The sequence below is a fragment of the Barbatula barbatula genome (assembly GCF_947034865.1).
Source record: "Barbatula barbatula genome assembly, chromosome: 20".
Classification (NCBI taxonomy): domain Eukaryota; kingdom Metazoa; phylum Chordata; class Actinopteri; order Cypriniformes; family Nemacheilidae; genus Barbatula; species Barbatula barbatula.
The window spans coordinates 13030670-13042721 of NC_136783.1; the positions used below are offsets into that span (position 1 = coordinate 13030670).

At 37.3% G+C, this 12052-nt stretch overlaps 1 protein-coding gene across 2 annotated transcripts in view; it reads left to right on the forward strand.

Moving 5' to 3' along the window:
• Positions 1-5769, forward strand: part of foxp4 (forkhead box P4) — a 112769-nt gene extending 107000 nt beyond the window's left edge. For both annotated transcript variants that reach the window (XM_079482786.1, XM_079482785.1), the window contains 2 exons: positions 2350-2522; positions 2724-5769. In XM_079482786.1, coding sequence (XP_079338912.1) covers positions 2350-2522; positions 2724-2871 — 321 coding nt within the window. In that variant the 3' untranslated portion in view covers positions 2872-5769. The remainder of the gene's footprint in view (positions 1-2349; positions 2523-2723) is intronic.
• Positions 5770-12052: the final 6283 nt, after the last annotated feature.

The following is a 12052-nucleotide window of genomic DNA, read 5'->3' on the forward strand; positions in this document are numbered from 1 at the left end:
GCGCAGGTGAACTCGTGAAACACTTGTAGTGTGAATGTGATTTATTGGCCCAATTTTTTTATTTTAAAACACAAAATAAAAACGTTTTACTGATTATTAAATAACAAGTAAATTTGTCATTTGTCAATTTCAAAATTCAGATTTTCATCAAAATCTAAAAAAAATTGTTATGGGGTAAATATTGCTTGCACAGCATAGAGATGTTTTTGAGTTCCTCATTTTCAAAGAAACTGGTCATATCCATCCATCCAATTTATACACTTGGTCTAACGTCTTTAGTAGTGAATCTGTCTAAATGTGAATGGTAGAAATGATCACAAACGACTAAAAACTGTCACATGGAAAATTCCAAGTGGTGGGTATTGTGCCCGGTGCAGGCCGGTTCAAGCACAAGGGCACTGATGACAATTTCCTCTTCTAATTATCTTCTTCTCCCAAACCTCCCGCTTCTCCTCCCTCCAGGTGCACATGCACCCAGTCAGCCATATGTGATTTATAGCATCAAATATTTGTCAATGAAGGTCACGGCATAAAATTAGTGTCTGTCCTAGAAAATCCATCTGAAAGCGACGATATCACCACAACTCGGTTCTGAAATTTTAGATTTGTGTGGGGCCCGTCTTGCTCTGCTCCTCTGTTCGTGTGTGTGTGTGTGTTTTTCCCAAGAACGCTGTGTGATGAGACAGAGATGGATCTAGGAGGGTTAGCCTTTGTGCTTGCGTTCTGGTCTGGGTGTGTGAGGCACTCTCTGTCTGTCAGATCTGTGCTCATCCGTCTCTTGACAGGACAAGCAGTGTCAGTGGCTGACAAACAAACAGCCCAGCTAATCACGGCCCAACACACACACACACACACACATGCACCACCCTGGCCCAGTTTGTCCTGTTCTGACCCTGCAGGCCATCTCTATGGAAATGGAACTGCTCATGCTGAAAAGGCCACACATAAACTATAAACCTTTAACAAAAGAGCCGACACACAGACTAGCTCTCTGGTACACAACCACACCCCAACACCACAGAAACAGTGGGATAATTATTTCAGGATTTTTATTAGGGGCTTTTGGAAAACCTTTGCATCATTACATGGGAAAGCTATTTGATTTTAATATTAGATTATCAAACTAAAATCTACCTGCTTATCATTTCAGACAGACATTTGCCTTGTTAACACTTTTTAAAAGATTTGGAATTTTGGTTAATTTTAAGGAATGTTAGGAATAGGCTTTTTACCATCAGATAAATGTTGCCTGGCCCTGATCAGCTTTCTCATCACCACCCAGTCTTCACAGATTTCCCTCAAACTCTCATTTCTTTTTCTCTCTCTTGCTGGCATATTTTCGGCAGTCACGACAGTTTAAATTGGCACAATTTCTTAGTTCCACTCGTTCAGAAGCGACTGCTGGGAGATGCTAGAACCGCTTTCCGTTCCACCTTTCGACATGCATTAAAATATCAATATGCATAATTGTGTATATGTTGATTGGTATTTTCTTAAATTAATTTACAATTTCTTCTGACTGCTGTTCTTTTAAAGGGGGCAGCTTTTGGAAAAAGATCATGTAGCAATGTATTAAGTCAGTACATGTTTTTATTTAATCATTTATTTACATTTGCATCTGTGTATTTATGTATTTATTCATTTAGCAGACCCTTTTATCCAAACTCCAAAGCACCTCATAAACACAATAAATACAGTATACCTAGCTATGTTTACAGGTAATAATTATTAATAAAAAAATTATTGCAATTTAAAATGTAACAGAGTAAAATATTCAATAAATAAATGTTCTGGTGTAAAGTATAAATACATTTAAGAATATTAAGAAATGTTTCAGAAATATATACTTTTTTCAATTCATCATCTCACTAATTGATATTCAAATATGCATCATTTTTATAATGAGATATTTGCACCCACTGTAAACTGTCTAATAATCTTTTTTTATTTAGAGTTTTTCTCTAAACAAATTGTTGTAAAATAAATATATATGGAAGGCTTGGTATTTCCTTTGATTATTTTGAGCATTATAGAGATACTGTAGAGATGTGTGCATGTGAGCATTACTGAGCAAATAATTGACAGGAATATGAGTCCTGGTGTTTCTGTTCATCTCAGTGAGCAGAAGGGTCTGTTGTGTGGAAGTGAGGAGACCCCTAGTGGTGAAACAAACGAAACTGCATCACTTCTTCCTCTTAATCTCTCTAAGAGCACACAGAAAATAACATGTGCTGTTGTTTGTTTCAACATTTGCTTTCAGTTGTCAGCAGTTGTTTGCACAATATGCAGCATTTATGAACATTGTTTATTTTCCATAAAATTTAATTTCATTGATTTGTATCTTTGCAGGCTGCACTTGCGGAAAGCACTCTTGGTCTTCTGAACAGCCCCACCCTGATGAACAACAGCACAGGTGCGAGCCTCAACATGCTGCACGTCGGGCACGATGATGTCAGCAGCACTGTTGAACAGGTCAACAGTAACGGCAGCTGCAGCCCTGGACTCTCTCCACAGCAGTACGGGTAAGACCAGTCAACCAACCTTATGAGCATGATCACTAGCAAATATAATGCTTATACTGTTGAAGGAGTTTTCATGAAACAAGTTCATATTTTTTATTATAACATTTAGTAATAACTATAATTTATAATCTTGCTAGCTAAGATTAACTATATCATTTCATATATATATATAAAAAACTCATCTCTTGATTTGTGTTGTAGACACCAGATCCATGTGAAGGAGGAGCCCGCTGAGATGGAGGAGGATAGCAGACCCATGTCCCTCATGGCATCCGTCACTCAAAACCTGAGCATGCATGGTGACGAGCGTGACATGGAGGAGGAGCTTCCCACAGAGGAGCTGGAGTAAATATGGTAGAGGCGGAGCTTACTGGCCTAGCCCTTCCCTCATATTCAAGGCGTTCAAGACCAATTGAGAAGAAAAGATACAAAACCAACTACAACTTCAAAAACCAAAACAGGGTTAGACCTCATCAGTTCATAATGCAAAAATACACAACATGCTTTTTTCCAATTTAAATTTTTTTGGTCAGTACCCTCAAAAAGACCCTTAGATGCCCAGAGAAAGTTCTCAATCCGTTTTTGAGACGACCTGGGTTTTGAAACATGATGTGTTATACTACCACAGAGCTACTGAGGGAAACCTGACAAGATACAACTTCAGTATACTCACGTGAGTGTGTATAGTCATTTTTTTCTTTCCAGAAGTCACCTGAGGTTTCTCCGTTTTAAGTCTTTTTAGCTTTAATATCTGTGTTCTTTGGCCCTGAGAACACTGCTTTTTTATGGGATACATACACGGCGGTGATTTACCTCAGAAAGAAGTTCACACGTCTGCAAAAAGAGGGAAAAGATGACTAAAACGCATCTTTAGAATGACTTCTGCTTTCATCCAGATTTTTGTATTCATTCGTGGGGATGCTGCAAGACTCTGTAACTTTGCCGTCACACAGATAAAGCTCACCACTCCTGACAAAAGCAAAGCAGAGACTGAAAGGCAACAAGTTGTACGTTTGCCAACGGCATCCCTGGCCATCTGACCAACTCTGACTCCTTTTTGCTTTTTTATCCCCCTTTACATGACTGGACTAGCAGCGGGAGGCGTTCTGTCTCGGGGCAGTGTTGACCTCTCTGATCAGACAGTGACTGCACGCTCTCCTTATCTCTATTCGATGGTATCCGCAAGAACCCACCAGAATGCGTTTTCTCTCCCACTCTGTTTGTTTGTCAAACCTAAAGTAGAAAACATTGCTACCCCCAAAAAAGGCATATTTCAGGAACTTTTGCTGTTGTTCTCCTGTGGTGCTGTTATGACAGCCAGACTGACCCGAAGTCTTGAGGAGGACCGGCTCAGAGACTCTATTGACTGTATTGTTGATTATGATATGTGTGCAGTAGCTTTCAATTTCTTCAGTTTTCGTTTTACTTTCATAGTCGTTTATTTCTAAAGGATCCACATTTTTCATTGTGATGTCATTCAACTATTACATGTTTTTTGTTAATGATTTTTTTTCTTATCATTCCAAAAATGGGTTATGTTCAGGAGAGAAGTTCCAAAAACTATTGCCTGAAAAATACTCCAAATTTATCCTAGCGCTAGATCGCAGGTGACTGAGGATAGCACTTAATGTTAAGTGATGGATGCTGAAATAGCAAACGGAACCACAAATCTAACATAAAAAAATCCCAAGGTAACAAACCACTCAAACATTTTAGAGAGAAGCTGAAACTAAAGAGATGAGGTGTCATACACATTGCAGGGCTCCCTGTAAGATCCTGGAATACACTTTACATGTATATTTTTCTTTCTTTTAGTTTTTTTATTTTAGGAATATTTTTTCTAAATTTGCGCCATTCACTAGTTCATTTCAGAATTTTCTGTAGAAGCCAATTGATATCAGCTGCGATACAAAATATTGCTTTAATGTAAAAAAAATAAAGCGGTCACAGAATACCTCAGAACACAGTGTTTGCCCCTTCGTGTTGTTATTATAAGGGGATTAGTACTGTGGCTAACCAACCAACCAACATGGTGACTCTCTCATTATCAGTTCAAAGTTCTATAGTTACTAGATATATAAAACTTATTTGCAATTCACTATGTGAGTAGAAAGTGTCTAGCATGTGAGATTTTGCTTTTGCCGAACTTAAAAAAACTTCTCAGTAGTGTCATGCCAAATTCCGAGTTTTAATTTAATATAAGTTGCAATTTTTAAGTTTTCCCCATTTTACTTTCGTTACAGGTAACCAAAGAGATATTTAGTAAACCAAAAACTATTTTTATTTATCATTTCTGGCCAAAAGAAAACAAAAGCATCATTTAACATATTTTTTTGCTTTTCTGTTAAATCCTTTGTTTTTAACTTACACTACAGAGCATTCCAAAAACCAAAGTGTAAAATGCATGTTTTTTTTTTAAGGAGAGAATTTTCAATATATGTTAACCTGACGAGTTATTAACACTACATATGTTTAAAGGCCAAAAAAGCAAACTAAAAAGGAAACAAAAAGCAAAAAAGCAGTATTATAAAGCCTCTTGCGGTACTTTAGTTAATGTAAGAAGCACTTAGGATCTGAGAAAGCTCTCTACCCCACCTTGTGCTCAGGCAGTTGCAGTGTTGAGAATGCAATCTTAGAGGAAGATTTATCCTCTGAGATGGCAAACAACTTTACATGCAAAAGGCACTTGAATAACAGTGATGAACTTTCACGTCACAATAGAAGCCAGCAGCAATTACTCAGCATTATGGTTTACTTAAACAGAATGACTCTTACAGTATTTCAAAATAAAAACAGTTCCGACAAAAACCAAAAAAAGCAGACAAGCATTTCATTGAAACTGAGCGGGCATGTTTTCTTTTTTAGACATTCAGTTTCCTGCTTGTCTTTTCTAGCTTTCCTACCCTGTTAAACAGTATTATTTACCATACTGAGGTGAAGTGAGGGAGAACTGATAGGAACAAAACGACTCACCATTTTTGGTAAAAACCTTTTTTTGTTAATATTTTAAAGTGAGGTCACAGAATAGACGTGTATGTTCATTCCATACGCTCGAACCACCTTCAAAGAATTAAAACCAAAAATAACGCTACCTCCTTTTCAAAATGATTCACAAAATAGGCCAACGAACGTCACCTTAAGTCACACAAAAGGTGTAAATTCCTCTCAGTTTTCACTCATATACAAAAATGCACCAAAATAGGATTATTGTTGTGTAGCTGCGAGCTCAATTCTCCAAATTCATTGGAAACAAATAAATAATACACAATAGAAAAAAAGACGACTACCTCTCCACCCCGTTCTGAAAAAGATGCTGAGTCCTGTTAAGTATGAAGCATTTAGTGGTCAACATATTTAAAAGGGTCTACTCCAAATCACATATTCCCCACTTTAAGTGATCTATTAGCATAGTGTCTATGTACAGGTCCTCTATGCGGAGGCTTAATTGTGTGTTCTAATTTCGCATGCATAATGAGAGGCCAGGCCAATGAGAGCCATTGAGCTGGCTGGTCATTAGAGCATACTCAATGGGCCAGTCAGTTGGCTGTCAGAAATGATGATAGGCAGAATGCATTAACGTAGGCCACTCTTACACGGAACCTGCTTCCCAATTAATGCAAAGTGTTGCTTTGTGACGGCGGCATAGAAAAAGCGTACGCACTCACACGTACATCCCGGAGAGATCATCACGCTCCTGGTAGCGGTTACTCTGGTAAAACGGGCTTTTATTTTTACCATCGACCACTCGAACAGTGAAAGCACTAAATTCCTGCAGAAACCAAAATATCCAAAGAGAAACATCGAGCTTGTGCTACAGTAATGACTGAGAATTGCAAAGAAATTCAAAAACTCACTAAAGAATTGCTGCATTTAATAAATGGACTACAATTGTGCTTTAAGGTACACCTGTAAACAAACGCTGTAGGTGTAGATTGAAACACTGCAGTCATATTACCGATCGCCATGACTTCATTACTTTGACAAACATGTCGTAATGGTGTATTATTGTATATTACTGCTTTGGCTTATAGCTCTCAAGGGCATTCCCTCCTTTTTATTCTCATTTACTTTTTTCCGTTTTCTTTTTATTTTCAGCACATGTTTAGCTATTGTAAAGTTTTGAGCTCAGAATTCCTATACTGTACTGCTTATGCTGAAGTGTATGTATTTATCATATTATGTGCTGCAAGTATCATGGTCGTTTTTTGTTTTGTTTCGTTTTTGTTTGCTTAGGCTCGGTTTTCCCAGTTGAATTGTCACGAAACGTCTGGGAGGATGATTTTTTTAGTTTGTGTATTATCTCTCGAAAAAAGAAAAGATTAAAGTTAGATAAGTGGTTTAGGTAACGCACCTGTTTGTATATTTATCTTAGCTAGGACTATTTTGATACCTTTTTGTCTCTGTAGTGCATTTATGCATTTTTAAGGAAAAAATGAGAGAAAACTAACTAAAAAGTTAAACTCGTTGTGTTATGATACCTCAGAAGGACTTTTCTCGAAAGACAGGACCAAAATTTCAGTGAAAGAGAAAAAAATTGAAGAAACAATATGTAGCCCTCTCTTGTTTATAAGAAAGAGCAACTCTAAGGTGTTTTTTTGTTGTTGGTCCTTTTCGGTGCCAATATGTGTACAGACTCCCTTTAAGTCAAGTCATTCCTTTATTTACCATTGGCACTCAAAGCTGTCTCTCTTAAGGCAATATGGCTCTTGATTTGTATAGCACCTTTTTCAATTCCATCCTCACATCACTTAAAATGGGACCAGGTTTCTCCAACAGACTTTAGTTAAACCATTTTCTTTGGAACACATTCAGAAAGGCAAATTTCTACCACTGTGCAATTTACCATTTCTGGTATTATAACACCAATTGCTGTGAACTTGGTGAGACGTTTCCACAGTAGCGTACCAAATAAGATTTTGAAAATGCTTTCAGCCACCAAAGGGGTTGTGGGTAGACATCTGTATTCCAAATTGATAAAGTCTGCCACAACTGTAACCAAACAAATGTGTGATGGAGCAGTATTTTACGTCTCACTATCCTTCACAGCGACAGCAGTTATTCGCTCTATAACCCTTAGCACCGCCCGATGCTCGAGGTTCGAGGTCTTCGATAGGCTCAGAGCTCCATTGCCTGGTGATTAATAGCTTTGAGCTGCCATTCTCCTGGAAAAAAGACCCCCGCCGGGGAGCTTTGCCTGATGGGATTAACTTCTTCAACCAATCAAATGGAACTACCACTTCGACTCTCCTCTCATTGTATTTTTACGAATGTGTGTACATTTTCAGCAGTGACTTTTATGTACTTAGTTTTGTTTTAATTGTTAAGTTTACTTCTTTCTATTTTTCTACGTTCGTTTTGCTTTTCCAGATGAGACTTGGGGGGAGGTTAAGAATAGGTGGTGGCTTTGAACGGTATAGAAAATAAAAAAGGCAACTTGCCACCCACCTTTCTTGTTCTAACCCCGGTGACCATGTTTATGCGAGTCACTGCCGTTTTTCCTTCATGCTGTATAAAAAAACACATATATCTGTGTATTTGTAACCTGAATCTTCTTGTGTCTGTCCATGCAGACAATAAAAAAACTGTACAGTAGGTCTAGTTGCATGTAATCTGTACTAATTATTGACAATGGCATTATAAAATGCAATAAAAATACTTATTACACTGTCTAAGCCTGTGGATTGTTTGTGGTTTCATGTTTTGTTTTGTTTGTTTGTGGTTTCATGTTTTGTTTTATTTGTATGTTTGTTTGTTTGTTTGATTGATTAAAAAAAAGCCTCAGCCCTAAAGTTTAGCTACTGTTTAAATGTATCTGATTGTTCCTTTATATTCACTTGAAAATAGTTCAGCAATACATGTTATTATAGAATAAAGCAATAGTGAAACCGGCCAATTCAGACACATATCGGTCTCCGTGGTGACAGTCTGTAGGGGGATTGAAGTTGGTATATGCAGCTTCTCTCTACAAAAGTACTCCATTGTGTGCAAGTGCAGAAAATGTGCTCTCAATTATGAGCAAAGGGAGGAGTGTTCAAAAAGAAAAACTGCAGCATGTGCATAACACATACTGTGGCCACATTGTGAAATGGATGATTGAAACTGAGAGCAGGGGCCTCAGCCTCAAGAACTTTGCTGGTGGTGGGGTGTCTATGGGGCACTTGCCACGCTAACAGTTCTGAACTCTATGAATAGGTCCATTTGATGTTTGTTTATATTGACATGTGGGAAAATGGATAAGGCACAGCAGAGAGTAGGCTATAAATCTATGAAGTTGGGTCTCTAATTGAATATCAGTGAGGTATCGTTCTTTATTAAGAGGTATTACTACTTTGCTGTTGTCTTTTTTTAACTGGAACCTTTTTCTAAATATTTACTGTTGTTTATATAGTAAAAAGGTTTTGTAATCATTTTGTTTGTCCCGAATATATAAAAAAATGTTCAGAATTATGTGGTTATGAATGATTAATTTAACCCACTTTAAAACAACCTGACCACAGTACTCTTTAGTTCAAACCTGAACTAGTTCAATAGAAGTAGCTTAAGTCACATTTGTTAACATGACTTACTGAGCACCTCATTTTACCAGTGTATATTTAAAAAAATCTGTTATACACTTTTATAGAAATACTTTTATGATCATTATTTAAACACAATGGGCATTTATTTTAAGTAACAGAGTTCAAAAGTTTCTATGTAACCTGAACGTTCCATCTGAACCGCTGGAATTGTGACCTCATCAAAAGAGGTTAATTGGTGCCAGCTGTTCAAATCAATGCAGGTATGTGTTTGACCTTCCTTGCCATATATTTACTAAACCATTATTTTCATTACCTGCTAATGTCAACCAAATTCTGTTCAGGTGCAGTCTGATCAAAAGTGGTTTTGTTATGTAGTTAAAAATGTGGAAGCACTGTCAGTCTAAGATATGCCAGGTAATGATCTCACTCAACTATCACTAAAACTGTCATCTATAGCACAAGTCCATGTCTCAAGATTATTGGTTTGTCAATATTGTTGTAATTTTCTGATTTGTGTTGTTGCTATTATCTAGTTCTGCCATGCAGTCACAAACTGGTGTTGTAGGGGTGTAAATCAGGTTCATTCTAACTAGTAAATCACTGCTGTCCTTCTGAAACCTCATATCTCCATATTTTGTTATTTGTATTCTTTCCTGTAAATTATTACTATTTATATAAATATATATAGTCACCCTATATGTTTGTCACTAGGTTTTGCAAATATCTAACCAATATATAGTATTTTAAAAAAGTGCTTGTCAATTTTGAAAACACAGTGTGAAATCATTTAAAAATAAAACATTTCTGAAAAACAGCGAATTTGGACATCTGAGGTTTCAGAAGGACAGAGACGAAAATTCACTTTTAAGCACAGAGAAAGACAAACATGAACTATTTGACTGCCTTGTTGCTGTGCTGCAGGCTCTGTCCACCAGGAGGGGTAAATAAACCAGACAAAAACAGAACGGGACGGAGAGAAAAAACTGGAAAAGAAAAACAGTTTAAGACCCAGTCAGAGAGCCCTTTCAGACCTCTGAGAAATTCTCTCATTGACATACAGTCAGGGTGGAGAATGTTATTCCAACCCATTTAAACCAGGATACGGTTCTCAGCTTTTTTCTACTTTCCCGCTGCTCCAGTAGAAATATTCCCTGAAAGCTTATCTTCAAAACACTCGAACCTCTGCTCTGTAGAGGTGTTGCCGCAATATTGGGTGAAAAGATGGAAAAATGTGGTTGATTTTGGAAAGTTTGATTTCTAGGTGATTAAAATAGTTTGAGTTTTTCCTCCTCCACAGATGCAGGAATTTAACAAAGACTGTTGGATTTGGTGTTTTGGAAAAGTAGTCGAATTGTGTTGGAACAAGAGCAGTAAACTCAGGTGAGCTCAGGTCCTGCGGGCTGCAGTGATGGATGGTAACCAAATATTAAGAGTTATTCTTTGTCTATGAGGTCTTTTGCAACAGCTTGACGGATTCATTAATTTAATATGTTACTGATCTGCCACTATTTAAAGTAAGTCTCAGTAAGAGCAAACACTGCGGGCCTGCAAGACCAACTGAGTCAGAAGTCTGAAATAATATTGTTTGCATAATGCTTCCAACTACTGAGTGTCCTCTCAAAACACAGCATCCACATAATTGTATCCGCCTAGATAAATTTATAACATGCACACATATACACCCGTTTAAGTGTGTTGTGCGGCCTCCAAATCCTGCATAATGAGTCTAATTAAGACGGCTCTGACAGAATACCTCAAACTAGACCACATGCTTATAGAAGGCCTGCACAGGAGAACAAAAGCATCTTTGTGAGTGATTAGAACCACATTTTCTTTCCTTCCCTGGCCTTGCCAAACAGTTCAAATCTACTACAAACAGTCAGTGTCAAACATTTAAAATAACATTCAGGAGAAAAACTTCTGGTCGTGAGTGATGTATCGCTGCTCTGGTCACCAGTACTTATATTAATGAATTAATGCAATTATTTTGTCACGATGCTTATAATAACACAATGTTATTGCTCCTGTCATTTTTGTATTAATGTCATTTGTTGAACTTAGATGAGCTTGGGATAACACAAAGTATTTTAATGCCACTGCAAGGAATTATTTATGAGAAGAGAGTTTTTAGCATCTCCAGTTGGACGTTCCAGCACTCACAGATGATATGGTCAGTCTTCCTAAAAGTTTGTAATAAAAATGTCCGGCAGTAACCATTTCCCGTGGACTTTGTTGTCGTATAAGCACATTTCCGATCCATTTTCTATTTAGCTCAGTCTGGTTCATGTTAGTTTATTTACCCATGTAGGAAGCATAAAGTTTAAAGCCTGCAGGACCACAGTGATCTTGGGTCATTGACCCGTTGTTTTGTGCATGTGTCTTCGAATTTGTTGTGGACTTACATTAATAAAATGTTACATTTACATTTGGCAGACGCTTTTATCCAAAGCGACTTACATTGCATTGTACTATATTTGTTTCTGACTACGTGCAGTCCCTGGGATCGAACCCATGACGTTGCAAGCTCCATCTGACCACTGAGCTACAGGAAAGCCTACTGTTAATAACATTTTATATTATTTTAGTAGTGAAAATAGTTCTCGGATTGTTATGTTTGACCAATCAATCCACAAAGCATCATTATAATGGTTGAAATCAATGGCAGTTCTCTTATTCCCTACATGTGCAAGGCATTTACAAAATAGAAATGAGAATAGTGATGAAACAGAAAACATGGAATTCAGGAAACACACATACTTTAAACGGGAAAAAAATATGAATGCATTAAAACATTTTTTCTCAACTTTATTGATGCTGGGTTATTTACGGCCTTAGTGATTTAAAAGTGTTGTACATGTGATTCTGTTCTTTTCTGCCTGGTCGTGTCTAAACTAGCTGCAGGTCATTTGTATCAGAAAATATTTACACTTAATACGGCTTCTTGTTTATATGCACAGCCAACTTTCAGGCCCTAAGAAGGTTAGTTCATAGTAAATAGCCTACTGTGGTTGT